The 13,822-nt window shown below is 43.2% G+C and overlaps 4 protein-coding genes across 4 annotated transcripts; 3 read left to right on the plus strand and 1 right to left on the minus strand.

The window, feature by feature from the left end:
* Positions 1-111: 111 nt before the first annotated feature.
* Positions 112-4,051, plus strand: LOC6626467 (E3 ubiquitin-protein ligase ZNF598). Its single transcript, XM_002050333.4, has 7 exons — positions 112-784; positions 860-1,005; positions 1,063-1,374; positions 1,439-1,690; positions 1,759-3,088; positions 3,149-3,346; positions 3,419-4,051. Exons 1-7 carry the CDS (start codon positions 494-496, stop codon positions 3,641-3,643), a joined length of 2,754 nt encoding a protein of 917 aa, XP_002050369.3. The 5' UTR covers positions 112-493; the 3' UTR covers positions 3,644-4,051.
* A 349-nt stretch (positions 4,052-4,400) lies between these two features.
* On the plus strand, positions 4,401-7,116 carry uri (unconventional prefoldin RPB5 interactor). The gene is made up of 4 exons (XM_002050331.4): positions 4,401-4,496; positions 4,554-4,852; positions 4,909-6,307; positions 6,628-7,116. Exons 1-4 carry the CDS (start codon positions 4,467-4,469, stop codon positions 6,979-6,981), a joined length of 2,082 nt encoding a protein of 693 aa, XP_002050367.1. The 5' UTR covers positions 4,401-4,466; the 3' UTR covers positions 6,982-7,116.
* Positions 7,117-7,162: 46 nt separating this feature from the next.
* On the minus strand, positions 7,163-11,003 carry Fcp1 (RNA polymerase II subunit A C-terminal domain phosphatase Fcp1). The gene is made up of 7 exons (XM_032436424.2): positions 10,582-11,003; positions 10,318-10,411; positions 9,798-10,234; positions 9,538-9,719; positions 8,239-9,477; positions 7,963-8,181; positions 7,163-7,902 (listed from the first exon to the last, which is right to left on the minus strand). The coding sequence occupies exons 1-7, from the start codon at positions 10,917-10,919 to the stop codon at positions 7,769-7,771; spliced, it is 2,643 nt and encodes an 880-aa protein (XP_032292315.1). The 5' UTR covers positions 10,920-11,003; the 3' UTR covers positions 7,163-7,768.
* An 81-nt stretch (positions 11,004-11,084) lies between these two features.
* Positions 11,085-13,712, plus strand: LOC6626421 (peptidylprolyl isomerase domain and WD repeat-containing protein 1). The gene is made up of 9 exons (XM_032436426.2): positions 11,085-11,335; positions 11,403-11,790; positions 11,854-12,086; positions 12,147-12,360; positions 12,417-12,719; positions 12,784-12,902; positions 13,055-13,175; positions 13,238-13,457; positions 13,526-13,712. The coding sequence occupies exons 1-9, from the start codon at positions 11,167-11,169 to the stop codon at positions 13,670-13,672; spliced, it is 1,914 nt and encodes a 637-aa protein (XP_032292317.1). The 5' UTR covers positions 11,085-11,166; the 3' UTR covers positions 13,673-13,712.
* The last annotated feature ends 110 nt before the right edge of the window (positions 13,713-13,822 follow it).

Consider the following 13,822-nt stretch of genomic DNA (forward strand, 5'->3'; position numbering starts at 1 on the left):
ACTTTAATTACATTGCGATGTGCTGACTGCTAACAAATTGGTTGAAACTATAATAAAAACTGCGTACAATATGTCACATAGTTATTTTTTTTAAATACACAAAAACAGCTCGTTTTCATGTTTTCACTGTCATGTTATTGACTTTAATATTTGGTATTCGTGGAATTTCGCCACAGTGAGGCCGTATATATGCCAAGCAATTGATTCGATTATTTTAAATAGCTAATCGAATAATACTAGTTGTATCATTCTCCACGCTGACAAAAATTCAGAGAAATTGTAAGTCGTCGCTTTGATTTTGGGATAAAAATTGCTACTCGGCAACCTGATGATCAAGGTCTTTGCATAAACGCAATACGTATACGAATTTTTAAGCTTTCTACCCGACTTCAAATACACAGCATACAGTGCTGCAATTAGCAACAAAACTATACTTGCTGCAGGTCTCCTTTTTTTTTTTTGGCAACAAGTAGAAATTTCCCCCTCTATTGCCATGCAGAACTCAAGATCGAGAGGCTCATCGTCGAGGCCACACCGTCGACCAGCCGCAGCTGCAGAAGTTACAAGCGTCAAGAAAAGCGAATCGAACACAAAGCTTAACACCACGGAGGCTGCCTACAATCAAGTGGGCAACGATGATAACGCGTGCGTGGTGTGCTTTAAGAACGTGGAAATCTATTCAATCGGAGACTGCGATCATCCCGTTTGCTATGAATGCTCTACACGTATGAGGGTATTGTGCCAGCAGAACGAGTGCCCCATCTGTCGGCATGTGCTGTCCAAGGTAAGTCCTTATATATGCTTGTGTTTTATATATAAATATTTATACTGAATATATGTATAAAATGTTTCCATGCAGGTTCTATTTACACTGGAAAAGCTGCCTTATCGCGAACTTGAAGCTCGCAATCGTTCCGATTTCTATAGCAAGAAGTATCGCATTGGCTTCTGTACCGCCGACATTCAGCAGAAATTCTATAAGCTACTCGATCATCCCTGTCCCAAGTAAGTTTCCAGTTTGCTTCTGTGTTACAATTGAAATAATAAATTACAATTGAATAGGTGTAATGTGCCGCCTTATCGCACCTTCGAGGCGCTGCGCAATCATGTTCTACGCGAACACCAAATGTATTTCTGCGATCTGTGCGTAAAGAATTTGAAGATCTTTACATTCGAACGCCGCTGCTACACGCAGGCCGAGCTGGTAACACACAACGCGAAGGGCGATCCGGAGAACACATCGCATCGTGGGCATCCGCTGTGCGAGTACTGCAATGAGCGCTACGTGGATCGTGATGAGCTCTTCCGTCATTTGAGACGCGATCATTACTTTTGTCACTTTTGCGATGCCGATGGCTGCAATGATTTTTACAAGTGAGTTGCATGTTACCAAATCAAAATGTCAACTATAACTTATGCTTATTTCTCTACCTTTCAGCGTCTATGCAGACTTGGCAGATCATTTTCGCAAGGAGCATTTCCTCTGTGAGGAGGGCAAATGCGCCACGGAGGAGTTTACGGGCGCCTTTCGCAATGAGATTGAATATAAAGCGCATGTGGCCAGTGTTCATGGAAAAACGTTGAACAAACAGCAGGCCAAGCAAACGCGCACATTGCAGCTGGAGATTACGCTGGGACCACGCGGGCGACGCGGCCAAAATGAACAAGGCATTACAAACATGAGATCACGGTGTGTAGCCTTTGCAAGGACACTAATTTCTCCTATTATTTAATATTGTATTTTTTTTTTTTTTGCAGAAACGATGAGCATCAAGACTATTTGGATGAGCTGCCCTCGAGCAGCACACAGCGCAGCCAGCCCGTTACCATTGATGCCGGCAACGAGGAAGAGTTTCCCATGCTGGCTGGCTTTACACCTGGTCCGAATGTGTCTTTGGTTAGGGCGCCGCCACCGTCCATGCGGAATTTGAGCGGCACCTCGGGCCTAGCACGCACCAAAGAAAACTTTCCAGCTCTGGGTGGCGCTGCTGGTGGCAATATATCCAACGCCTATAACAGTTATGCCAGCGCCCGAGCTGCTGCCCCGCAGCCTGCAGTGGCTAACTTTAAGAAGTCCGCTAGCTCAGGCGGTGCTGCTGGCGGTACTTCTGGCGGCGCTGCAGTAGCGCGTGCCAATGCTCCGGCTAATGGCATGTTGCTGCATGTTTCGAATCGTCCAGCTGCCAACGGCAGCAAGAAATCAACATCAGACATGGACTTTCCCGCATTGCCTATGGGCAAAGGCAAAAAGATGTCGCGCAACTTGGACGAAGACATGCTGCCCAGCAATTCGGCCGTGCCCATGGGCAATCTGGCGGCCAAGCATCGCACACTGGTCGACGATTATGTCTCGGTGGCGCATCCGAGCACCTATCAAAAGATACAAATGGTACAAAAGGAGGAGCTGGAGGCTAAGGCACGCATGGAGGCGCTTAAGAAGAGTGCACCCAAACTAACCGCATTGGAGTTCCCCACGTTGGCGCCAAGCAGCACCAAAGCAACACCATTACCTAGGGCCAATGGGGGCGGAACGGCAGCCTCCTTAAACTGGACCAAACCCATATCAGACAAGAAACAGAAGGATTTAGAGAATCGCAAGGGTAAAGTTGCGCCCGCACCTATGTTACCAACACCAAAGGGCAGCACAACTAGCTTAAATAACAACAAGAACAACGCCAACAAGCAGGAGTCGCAAACACAGGTCAACAAGAAGGATAAGAAATCCAAAGAAAAGAAAAACAATCAAGAGAATCAGCCCAAAGTGAACAAGCAAAAAGAAAAAAACAACAACAATACCAATAATAATAATAATTACAATAATAACAGAAACAACAACGACGACGAACAGCTGCCAACAATTGTCAACTCCAATGGCAACTTATTAAGCACATTGCGTGCACCGCCTGGTCTGAGCGCTGGTGCAGCGCCCGTTAAACCACCACCCGGTTTTATGTCCAATGTCACCGTCAACTCGGTGGCCAAGCTGCCAAATAATTTGACATTTACCAGTTCATTGGGTGAGAATTATAGCATTGTGCCGAGTTCCTATAGCTATAGCGATCCACCAGACACGGCCAACAGGAACCAGGTGAGCACAACTGAAATTTATGTCTTCAGCACATAACTAATAATATTGGATTTTTGGCAGAATTTGGTGGATAACCTGCGCGAGGTACTAAAAACACCCGAGGCCTTTAACGAATTTCGCATGCTCTCGTCCAGCTTTCGTGATGGCACCTGTACAGGACAAGCTTATTATGAGCACTGCCAATGCGCAATGCTAGATAAGTTTCACAGTCTGTTTCCGGAACTATTAGTCATGCTACCCGACATAAGCAAACAACAGGTTTATCAGCTAAAATTAAACTCAACCTCTGTGCTTGTTATAATATTTGTTTTCTTAATTTCTTGTACACAGGAATTGTATCTGGTGCATAAGCAATATGTGAACAGCCTGACGCCCAGCCAGATCAAGTTGATGCCCAGCCTGGAAGTGTGCGGCAGCTGCAAGCAAATACTTTTGTCGAACGATTTTCCCAGCCATCAGAAGGTGCATGAGCTCACAAAGAATTTCCCCACGCTTGGTAATGCCGCTTCGAATACTTCGCTGAGCGCCGGCACCAAGAATGCACAACGTAAATAAAAAAAAAAGAAGAATGTGGTTTCAGCAATCGCAACAACAAAACAAAAAACAACGATTAATTGCAATGAAAAGCTTTACCTATGTATATTTTGTATGTATGTAATTAATTTATCGTTTGAAGCACGCGCGTCCCCACACCAATAATGAAGAAAAGCGAAAGCAATGACAATGTACACGAGAAACGAACTTGTATGTGAACATATAGCTTAACTATATGTATTCAACATGATTAGGCCCTGTAAAATTACGCTGTTGCATGTTACGTTAAAAACGTGTCATGATTTTGCAGAATCGTCAACTAAAGCCACCTGCACATTGTGAAATCCGTTTTTTTTTTTTAATTTTTAATGAGTGAGCTTGTATTAAATATGTAACAACTGAATAAAGTGCAAAACAATCAAATTGCAATACTGGCTGGTGTATTGATTTTTGATAATGGCTAATTAGCGACTTGTGTAATGTAAATAAACTAGAATAGATAAATTAGCATAATTGCTTGTATCTTATCTAACTTCAATTAGTCAATATTCTGATACGTTTTTATATTTATTTTGTTTCGATTAGATTCTATGGTGAAAATATTAAGTTCTAAATTATACAAATTGTTCTCAAAATTCAGTTACGAACTTTTTAACCAAAAAAATTAATTGATTTCCGTTAAATATTTGAAATGTTAAATTTGGGTATCAGTTTAAAAGGGCTGGTAACATTGAGCTTTAGTATTTATATGGCGCTTGGGCACACTGTACGCGCCTAATTCGCGTTATCGATATGTTCGATGAGTAAACAACAAGCTATCGATAAATTCGCGGAATAAACAACGATGCAGCGGCGCGAGGATGTGCTGAGACAGGTAATTTAGAATGTTTTAATATTCTGCGAAATAAACACAAAGTGAGCAATATACTAGGCACTCGACAAAAATGCTCAAGAAACGGAACGTTGGCAAGCATACAAAGCGGACAATGAGGTGGCGATGAAGAATCTCGAAATCTTCTCTAAAAATCTTACCGTCGAGGTTATGGTGCCAATCGGAAAGAAGGCGCTAATGCCGGGCGAATTGATACACACCAACGAATTGCTTGTGGGCCACTATCAGGGCTACTTTTCCGCTTGCTCGGCCCATAAGGCCCAGGAGATATGTCAGCACCGTCTGCGGCTAGCCGAAGAGCACCTAAATAAACTTCAAGTGGAGGCGGATCTGTGGCAGTAAATCAAAGAAAAGTTTGCTTATGCTAGGAGATTTTAATATATCTGTTTTACAGAAACAATCTGGAAACACCTGTACTGCAAGGTGCTGTGCCAAGCTCAGATGAAATTGAAATTGTGGAGGAGTACAACGAGGCGGAACACAAAAATTGGCTAAGGGAACATAAGGAACGCGTGCGTAGGGAAAAGCAAGAAGAGCGCGCACAGCGTGAAGCACATGCCAATGCGCCAGATGATCTTTTTCATAACCTGGAGGAATCTGAAATGTTGGAGGAGCTTGGCCTCGATCCGGACAATGTCAATAAACAGACGCTTATTGATCTGATCCAAACTGAGATTAAAATTGACAAACCTGAAAGCAATAACTGTGATAATGAAAATTCAACAGCTAAAACCGATACGGAGATATTTGACATATTAGCTAAACTGGAAGCGCAGGAGCAGCTTGAGACATCCGAATTGGACGAGGAGTCTGAGCAAAATCTGCAAAGCACCAACGAGCTCGTGCGTAATCTAATGAAGGGTGAAACGCAGGTGACATCTGCAAAGCAACGCATAGCTAGAGCCGAAATCAATGCCGACAAACTAAATGAAGACCTGGCAACAAATAAGGAAGATGACATGGAGGAGGAGGAGGAAGAATCAGATCTACCGGAGGAAGTAAAACTAATACGACAACAAATGGCAGTATTGCCCAAGGAGGAGCGAGAGCAGTTTTTGCATTCGCAATTGCAAGTTATAAAAGCGAAAATGCGTAAAATACAAAAGATATCGTTCATCAGTGATGAGCTCACGCATTTGATGAATGTGGTTGTTTGCCTAGAGGACGATTTGCAGGAAATGTTGTTTGAGCAAAACGAAGTGGCCAGCACAGAGGAGCTGTCAGAGGATGCTGAATCTCTGCCCGATTTGGTTGATACCAAAAAGCGACGCATTTCCTTTGCAGAATCCGACGAGCAGCTGGTCTTTAAACAAGACGAAACAGTGGCCGAAATGCTCGCCAAGGGCAAGCAACAACAGCGTGAAGTAATTCACCTGGATGCACCACTGCAGCCAGCGCAGCAGCAAAGCAGCTTAGAGGTGCCAGCAAAGGCCACGAGTCCAAAAATCATGCAAAAAGTTGAACGAAATCTGGAATATGTGCAGGAAAATCAAAGCGTGCAAGACTTTGATTTGGTCAACAAAATACTTGAAGCCTCTACGGGACGCATTAATACACTACACATAAGCTTTAGTCATTCCGATGCGCCAAGTACTTCAAAGGAGTTCGATGATACATCGATTCCTGGTAATCCAGCGCACTTATATCAGCTATACAAAAAAGCCCTGGCCGAGGCGCAGGCTGAGCAATCGTTTCCTATATATATCAACAGTTTTGCGGGCGAGGACGAGCTGAAAGTGCCCATACTTAAAGAGGAGGAACGATCGGCGGCCTACGATGATCCGCGTGCTCAGGTAAGATAGCAACACAATAAATAGAGTACTTTTTTGTGATGTTAAAAGGTGGTAGAGCATAAAATGAGAGTTAAGGCAAATCCGAGTGAGTTTTGAGCAGCGGAATCAGATTATGAGAATCGGATAGAAAGGATATAGCTAAAAAAATGTTTCTTCTTGAAGAATCTTTATCTCAGTTTAAACTTCTAGAACTGTGATTTAATTAAGTTAGATTTTCTAATTAGACAATAGCTCTCTTGAAATGTCAACACCCAACTTTACTAAACCTGCTCTATCCTAAATGCTAATTGATTAACCCAAATAATTTTTTTATTTTTTAGTTTTCCAAATTCCCGGCGACAATGGAAACCACCGAAAAAAGTGAAGATCCAGCAGTTACCGAAACTAAGTCGATATTACGCAACAAATCGGCTGTGGAACGAGAAGTTCGTGCTGTTGTCGAGGAGCCAAAACCAAATAAGGCCAAGAAGAACAGAAACCGAAAGAATAAAAAGCCACGCACCATTGATGATGATCTGCGCGACATGAGCGCGTATCAGAAAGTCATGCAGGATCTGGTCGAAAAGGAGCCGACAGCGCCGGAGCCACTGCCCGAGGGCAAATATATAGAAACGCATGCGCCCAAGAAGCGGATCAGTCGCTTTAAGGAGCAACGCTCCATGAACAAAATATAATGGTACACATAATGATGGGTGAGATATGTACATTTATTTACTTTGTGGAAAAACGGAATTATGAGCCTATGTACATCAATTTGTTTAACCTGTATTGTACACACGCACACAACAATAAATAATTAGAGTTGTGTACACGAGTTGTTATTAAATTAAACACTATTTACTAGTCCGTTTCAACGGAATTTATTTTTAAAACATTTACATTTACGCGATTTACTTACAATGAGATATTTGTTTTTGATTTTACAATTTAAATCAAGCGTTGCGCCTGAGTCTGATCGAGGAAATCAGCTTAAGCTTAACAGGACACTATATATTTGTGTTGTGGGATGTGTGTGTATGCATATTGAATGTTCAAAATTCATACGCTTTTGCTTAAACTTAGATAGATGTGTGTGTGTTTAAAAGTAGATACATATTAACTACTAATACATACAGTACGCATCTGCTTCTTATAAATAATCTCGTACTTGCAGCAAACACGCGTTAAGATCGGCTCTCTCCTTTCTACATACAAATTGTTATTTGCTGTTTATTGCTTCGCTTGGTGGTATTTAAATTAAGCCGAACCAAGATTCATTTAATTACGTTATAATTTTTTCTTTTCTTTTTTGCATTTTTTTTTTGTTTTCGAAGAGTAGGTACATTTGAAATGTCAAAAGTGCATTGAACATTATATCCACCAGCTAGTCTTCCATGGCCAGGCCAAGTAAATTGCGCTACTCGGTTTTTTAGTTCGAGCGTAACGCCAAATTTTTTACATGTCCAATTTGAAATCAATAATCTAATCTTCTAGTCCGAGGAATTCACGCTCCAAAGCTGCGCCCATCATGTTCCATTCACCATCATCCTCATCCTCCTGATTGTTTTCACTGTTGGAATCGGAGCCCATTTCCAAATCAGATGGCAATTCTTCGCCTGCAAAAATTGTTAGTTTAGATTTAATGCTACATTGTTTTATAATTAAATTAAGCTTACCGCGCCTAAACTTAGCACTTGGCATCTCGTCATCGTCTTCGTCCTCCTTTTCCTCGTCATCATTTTCATCGCCCTCGTTGGAGCTCTTATCGAAATCCGCAACGTTGCTGGGAGCGGCCAGCATGATATCCTCAGCGCGTGTAAAGAAATCATGTGCGCGATTTGAACTTTCGTCCTCGCGCTTGCGCTTCAGTAACTTTTTGTCCATGGGCGGATTTTCTATGGGAATCATTTATATAAATACGAAATTTATTTAAGTAACTGTCAATTGCTTACCAAAGTTGACTGGCCCTTCATCGCTGGAGGAGTCCGACTCGAAGAACGTCTCGTAGTCTTTGTTCATGGACTCAATGTCCGCATTGGTAAACACCAACAGCGGATTCAGCGTTTCACGGAAGTTGCCACCTTGCTCCTGCTGCATGCTGCTCGATGGCGAAATTTCAGATCTCTCACTGTAGTTGACCACATGCTCGGGACTGTGACAATGTGCCGGCGGCTGGCGGCCCTTGTTGCGCACCTTGCGATCCAGCGGGAATAGTCGCTCGTCTACATGCTCCCAGCGTTCGGCACAGGCCCAAAGCCAATTGGCATTGACCACCTTGATTTTGGACTCCTTTTTGGCCGCATTGACTTTGTAGGTGCCCGCATTGACGGCCACCAGATGTGTTATGTCCTTGTTAATGTTCGACTGCACCTCGGCGCCTAGGCTCTTGGCTATAAAGTAGGCGCGCGATTGCTCCAGCTTCATTTGGGTCGGCACCAAGCCGGAAAAGACTAGATTTTGACCGCGCAGCACTTCGCATCGGATTTTCGGCACAATGATTTTGAGGTCGGGTATTTCTGTTGTCTCATCGTAGATCGCATAGAAGCGCTTGTGTATGTTGCGCAATATAACCTCCAAATAGAGTAAATAGTCATCGGGATCCTCGATTTCGATTTGTTTCAACCCATCATTGGATATTTTAACATTTGGACAGTTGCTTTGCGATGTTGTGGCCACATCATCATTGGTTTTTGCGGCGTCATCGTCGCCCTCTGCCAGCCGCTTATCATCGCCGCTTGTGGACGAGGCGATGCTTTCGTCATCTTCTTTCTTGGGCATCAATTTCTCAGCATTATTGCTGCCCTTTGAGCTTTCCGAGGGCACGTCATCAATCACAACAATATCATCACTATCGCTTCCATGCTTGCCGCTGCTGTGCGCTTCCTCCTCTGGTAAACCGGATGAGTTCTCGTCTACATTCAAATGTTCGTCGACAGCCGCTCTGCCATTCAATTTTTCAACGCTATTTACACAGGTGTCTTTAGTTTCAATGGTGTTGGCCTCTGCATCCTTTGTCTCGCTATCTAGCTCGAATATATCCACAGACTCCTCGTTTCCCTCCTCATCCTTGCTTGTGCTTGAAACTGTATTGTCGCCTTTCTCTTCAGCGTCTTCGGATTTGTTCAATTCCTTATCCACACTCGACGCTGGCTTGTCGCCGTCCGACTTCTTTTCGGCAATTTTATCAATTTCTGCAAGTGACCATAAAATTGTGCGCAGAGTTTACATCAAAGGTAAAAAAAGTTACTTACCCTTAAAATCAACACCCTCGCCATCCAGCTCGTGTTTTGACAAGCCTGGCGGCGCGTTAATGTCGCCAGTGTGTTGGAAGAAATGATAGGGCTTCACTTGTATCAAATTGGACGCCATATTCCAAACATCCTCACGATCATCTATAATGCACACCATTGAATCGCCATTGGGAAAAAGCGCTCTAGAAAATAAAGGCAAACACATTAGGAAAACATAAAGGTAAGTAAACTACAACTACAACAATTGTGCAAGCAATTACTTTAGATTATCCGTCTTGCTGGTGGCATTGAAACACTCATCGCGCGACAAAATCCGATGGGAAAAGAACTTGCCATCCGGATCAAGCAGCTGGGCAATCATGTGTGCATAGTTGCGTGCACCAAAGGTGCAAATATGCAGTTCATACAGCTGTGACATGCGCTCCAAGAACTCAGCGGTGCCCGGGCGCAGACGCGTGTGATACCAGGGTGACTGTGGGCCATACAGTTGGAAGTGGTAGATGCCCTTGATGTTATCCGGCACCGTATCGTTGGTAGTGTGTATAACCGTCTGATCGAGATCCACCAACAGCACCAGCTTGCGATCGGCGAGCAGGCGGCGTGTGTCATCGTGTCCAAGCTTTTGGGCCAGTTTCTGTGTAACTTTCAAATCGGGCATTGTGTGCACCATGGGCACCGATGCCTCCGATGTTTGTCCCTATTATTATTTTTATTGTCAATAAGATTTATGAATTAATAAGAAATTCTTTTCTTCATGCATGTTTTCTATGGTACACTTACATTATCGTTCTGCCTTAAGTCTGCGCCGCAGTCTGCGCACATGTCCTTGATAACTGTTGTGTGTATGCATTCGGATAGCTCCAAAAGCGCATCTCTGAGCGGGAGAAAAAAGAAAACATTTTATGTATACGCTCATGTGTTGCTGTGCTGTGCGGTGTGTGGTGCAATAACTGCATTCCACCCACTGCCGCCCGCTCCATTCGTTGCGACTTGGATTCACATATAAAAAACAAAAGAAGAAGCAGATGAAGAGGAAAAACTCACCCTTTTATCACTATTTCGCCTTCTTTGCGTAGCCGCTTCCTAACCACTCCAGCTTGATTTGACTTGTATTTTAGAAAAGTGGCATCGCCCATTTTGATTGGTTTCCCATCATCGCCGAGCTGTTGGTACAGGAACAGGATTTGTGCCGCTGAAACGTTTTGCCCTTCGCGTACGCGCCATTTATTGATTCGTATGCGTGTCTCAGTCGCTCCAAGCGCTGCATTTACAATGATACGATTGGCGCCTCCAACGCCGCCGCCACCATCGTCCACATCCTTTCTTGGCTTCGACGCAATCTGGATGGCATGCGTCTTGTCCTCTTCGCTGGTCTTTTGCATACTTTATTTACAATTCGTGTATATATACAGATTTTAGTTTTGTTTAAATCTGTGGCTTGTTATGTTTTCAATTTGTGTGAATTGCCACAGCTCAAATTTGCCATTCTCCATCCAGGCGGACAGCTGTTTTTTGCTAATTGCAGTTATCGATATATCGCAGCTTATCGATAACTACGTTGACGTTCCGGTTGATGTTGGCACGTTTTGTTTGTTTGGGTTTTGTTTATACGTTTAATAGTGGCATAAAATGAGCGCGGAAATTGACCGAGAAGACTTAAAACGCAGCGCAACTGCAGATACAGAGGAATTAGAGAAAGAAGCAACGCAGGCAACAGAAGCAGAGGGAGACAATGACGGCTGGATTGGACCGCTGCCATCGGAACAAAGCGCGGCAGTGCCGGCAAAGAAAAAGAAAGGTAAACAAGCAAAATCAAATACATATTATAGCCCCAAGCATCTGAATTGTGTACTATGCTCCTACAGTTTTGCCTTATGAACACATCTACTTGGAGAATCTGCCCAATGCCGAGAGCTATGAGCGCAGCTACATGCATCGCGACGTCATCACGCACCTGGTGAGCACCAAAACTGAATTCGTTGTTACCGCCAGCATAGATGGGCACATCAAGTTTTGGAAGAAAATGGACCTGGGCATCGACTTTGTTAAGCATTTTCGTAGTCATTTGGTGCCTGTTAAAACGCTGACAACAAATAGCAGCGGAACTTTACTCTGCTCGGCGGCAACCGATCAAACAGCAAAGGTTTTCGATGTGGTCAACTTTGACATGATCAATATTATACGTTTGGGCTATACGCCGCTTTGTAGCGAGTGGATAAGCTCCCCTGGAGACGCAGTTCAGGGCCTGGCCATGTAATTAGATGCGTACAATAGTTTTACATGCATTTCCTTAATATATATTTACACACACGACAGCACCGACTCGGAGAGTAACAGCATACACATCTATGATGGACAGGGCGGTGGCGATGTCCTGCACACTCTGGACAAATTGCATTCAGCACCGGTCGTTGCTATGTGCTTTAATTTGGCCATGGAAACGGTCATCTCGGTTGATCGCAACGGTATATTGGAGTACTGGCAAAATTCGAGGCATGACTACAAATTTCCACAGCGGTTGGTTAGTTTTAGCTCTAAATTGGACACAAGTAAGTAGCTTTGCATACAGTATATAATAGTAAACTCTAATTTATTAAATCCCTTCGTAGGCCTCTTTGAGTTTGCCAAGAATAAAACTCAAGTTACAGGGCTAGCAGCAACGCCGGATGGCAAACGTTTTGCTGCCATCTCAACGGATCGCAAAGTGCGTGTCTTTCAGTTCAATACGGGCAAACTGTTGCGTGTATTTGACGAGGCGCTCTCCACATACACACAAATGCAGCAGACGCCGCATGCGCTGCCCAACATGGAGTTTGGCAGAAGGTTAGTTCTCCTTATTTGTAACTACTTCAACTAAAGTCTGTTTTTCACTCTTGCAGAATGGCAGCTGAGCGCGATTTGGAAAAGACTGCGCAAAATACAACGCTAAATATACTCTTCGATAGCACTGGACATTTCCTGCTGTATCCCACGATGCTGGGCATCAAAGTTATCAATGTGGCCACAAATCGCTGTGTCACAATTTTGGGTAAAACAGATAACATTCGACCATTGCAAGTGGCGCTATTCCAAGGTAGAATCAAGCGGCAGAAGGCTGCCATAACGCTCGAGCAGGAGGCTAGCGAGAATCCAGCGCTGCAGAACTTGCTCAATGATCCGACAGCTTTTTGCACAGCATACAAGTAGGTATAGGCGCACGAGGAGAAGATATATTTTAAAATAATGAAATATTAATTTCGTTTACAGAAAGAATCGGTTTTATCTATATAGCAGGCGTCTGCCCTCGGATCTGCAAGATGTTGATCGTGACATATTTAATGAGAAGCCTTCGAAGGAGGACATCATTGCCGTGCCCGAGGCTCAAGGTAATTGCTAAATGTAAACTAACATTAATACTAACAATTACTAACAACTGTGTACTGTCTTTTACACGCTAACACTATTTAGATGAAGGTGTTTATATGTATTTTATGGGCTCTTAACTATAAACTTTATGAATTTTATGAATGCTTTTTAGTTATACAACGCATCTATGAAAATGTGGTATTGCACACCACCAAAGGTGATATACATATGAAACTGTTCTTTAAGGAGGTACCAAAAACGGTGGAAAACTTTTGTGTTCATGCGAAAAACGGGTAAGGATTGAATTTTCTTTCTTTATCCAAAACTCTATACAATCTTAAACAATCCTCTTTAGTTACTACAATGGACATATATTTCATCGTGTGATCAAGGGCTTTATGGTACAGACTGGGGATCCCACAGGCACGGGCACCGGTGGCAAGTCCATCTGGGGCCATGACTTTAAAGATGAATTCGTGCCGAGCTTGAAACATGATCGTCCGTACACTGTAAGCATGGCAAATGCTGGACCCAATACAAATGGCAGCCAATTCTTTATAACAGTTCTGCCTACGGTAAGGGATGTCTTAAGATGTTTGTAATTTATTCATATTTCATGTGTTTTGGTTTATTTTATTTTAAGCCTTGGCTGGACAACAAGCATACGGTTTTCGGCCGTGTGTATCGTGGCATGGAAGTCGTGCTCAACATATGCAATGCTAAGGCAAATCCCAAAACCGATAAGCCCTACGATGATATTAAAATAATTTCAATACATTTAAGTAATTAGGCAGTAATTAGCGATAAATAAAAGGTTTTTATCAATTGTAGCAATTGCTTAAAATATTATATCACGCCACCTGTCGGCATACAGGAGTACTAGTAAAAATACTTGGTATTTTAGCGTTGCTTACAGCAGGGTCACACTGAACAGCTGTTT

Source organism: Drosophila virilis, chromosome 5, assembly GCF_030788295.1.
Source record: "Drosophila virilis strain 15010-1051.87 chromosome 5, Dvir_AGI_RSII-ME, whole genome shotgun sequence".
Lineage (NCBI taxonomy): Eukaryota > Metazoa > Arthropoda > Insecta > Diptera > Drosophilidae > Drosophila > Drosophila virilis.

Bases quoted from the DNA above. Each gene is read 5' to 3' on its own strand.
- LOC6626467 (XM_002050333.4), top strand. From the start codon at position 494: ATGCAGAACTCAAGATCGAGAGGCTCATCGTCGAGGCCACACCGTCGA. The intron at 1,691-1,758 runs GTGTGTAGCCTT...TTTTTTTTGCAG, and splicing joins ATTACAAACATGAGATCACG to AAACGATGAGCATCAAGACT. The intron at 3,089-3,148 runs GTGAGCACAACT...GATTTTTGGCAG, and splicing joins ACACGGCCAACAGGAACCAG to AATTTGGTGGATAACCTGCG.
- uri (XM_002050331.4), top strand. From the start codon at position 4,467: ATGCAGCGGCGCGAGGATGTGCTGAGACAG. The intron at 4,497-4,553 runs GTAATTTAGAAT...GCAATATACTAG, and splicing joins GCGAGGATGTGCTGAGACAG to GCACTCGACAAAAATGCTCA. The intron at 6,308-6,627 runs GTAAGATAGCAA...TTTATTTTTTAG, and splicing joins ACGATGATCCGCGTGCTCAG to TTTTCCAAATTCCCGGCGAC.
- Fcp1 (XM_032436424.2), bottom strand. From the start codon at position 10,919: ATGCAAAAGACCAGCGAAGAGGACAAGACGCATGCCATCCAGATTGCG. The intron at 10,412-10,581 runs GTGAGTTTTTCC...TCTCCCGCTCAG, and splicing joins GGCGAAATAGTGATAAAAGG to AGATGCGCTTTTGGAGCTAT. The intron at 9,478-9,537 runs GTAAGTAACTTT...GGTCACTTGCAG, and splicing joins CGAGGGTGTTGATTTTAAGG to AAATTGATAAAATTGCCGAA.
- LOC6626421 (XM_032436426.2), top strand. From the start codon at position 11,167: ATGAGCGCGGAAATTGACCGAGAAGACTTAAAACGCAGCGCAACTGCA. The intron at 12,361-12,416 runs GTTAGTTCTCCT...TCACTCTTGCAG, and splicing joins AACATGGAGTTTGGCAGAAG to AATGGCAGCTGAGCGCGATT. The intron at 13,176-13,237 runs GTAAGGATTGAA...AATCCTCTTTAG, and splicing joins TGTGTTCATGCGAAAAACGG to TTACTACAATGGACATATAT.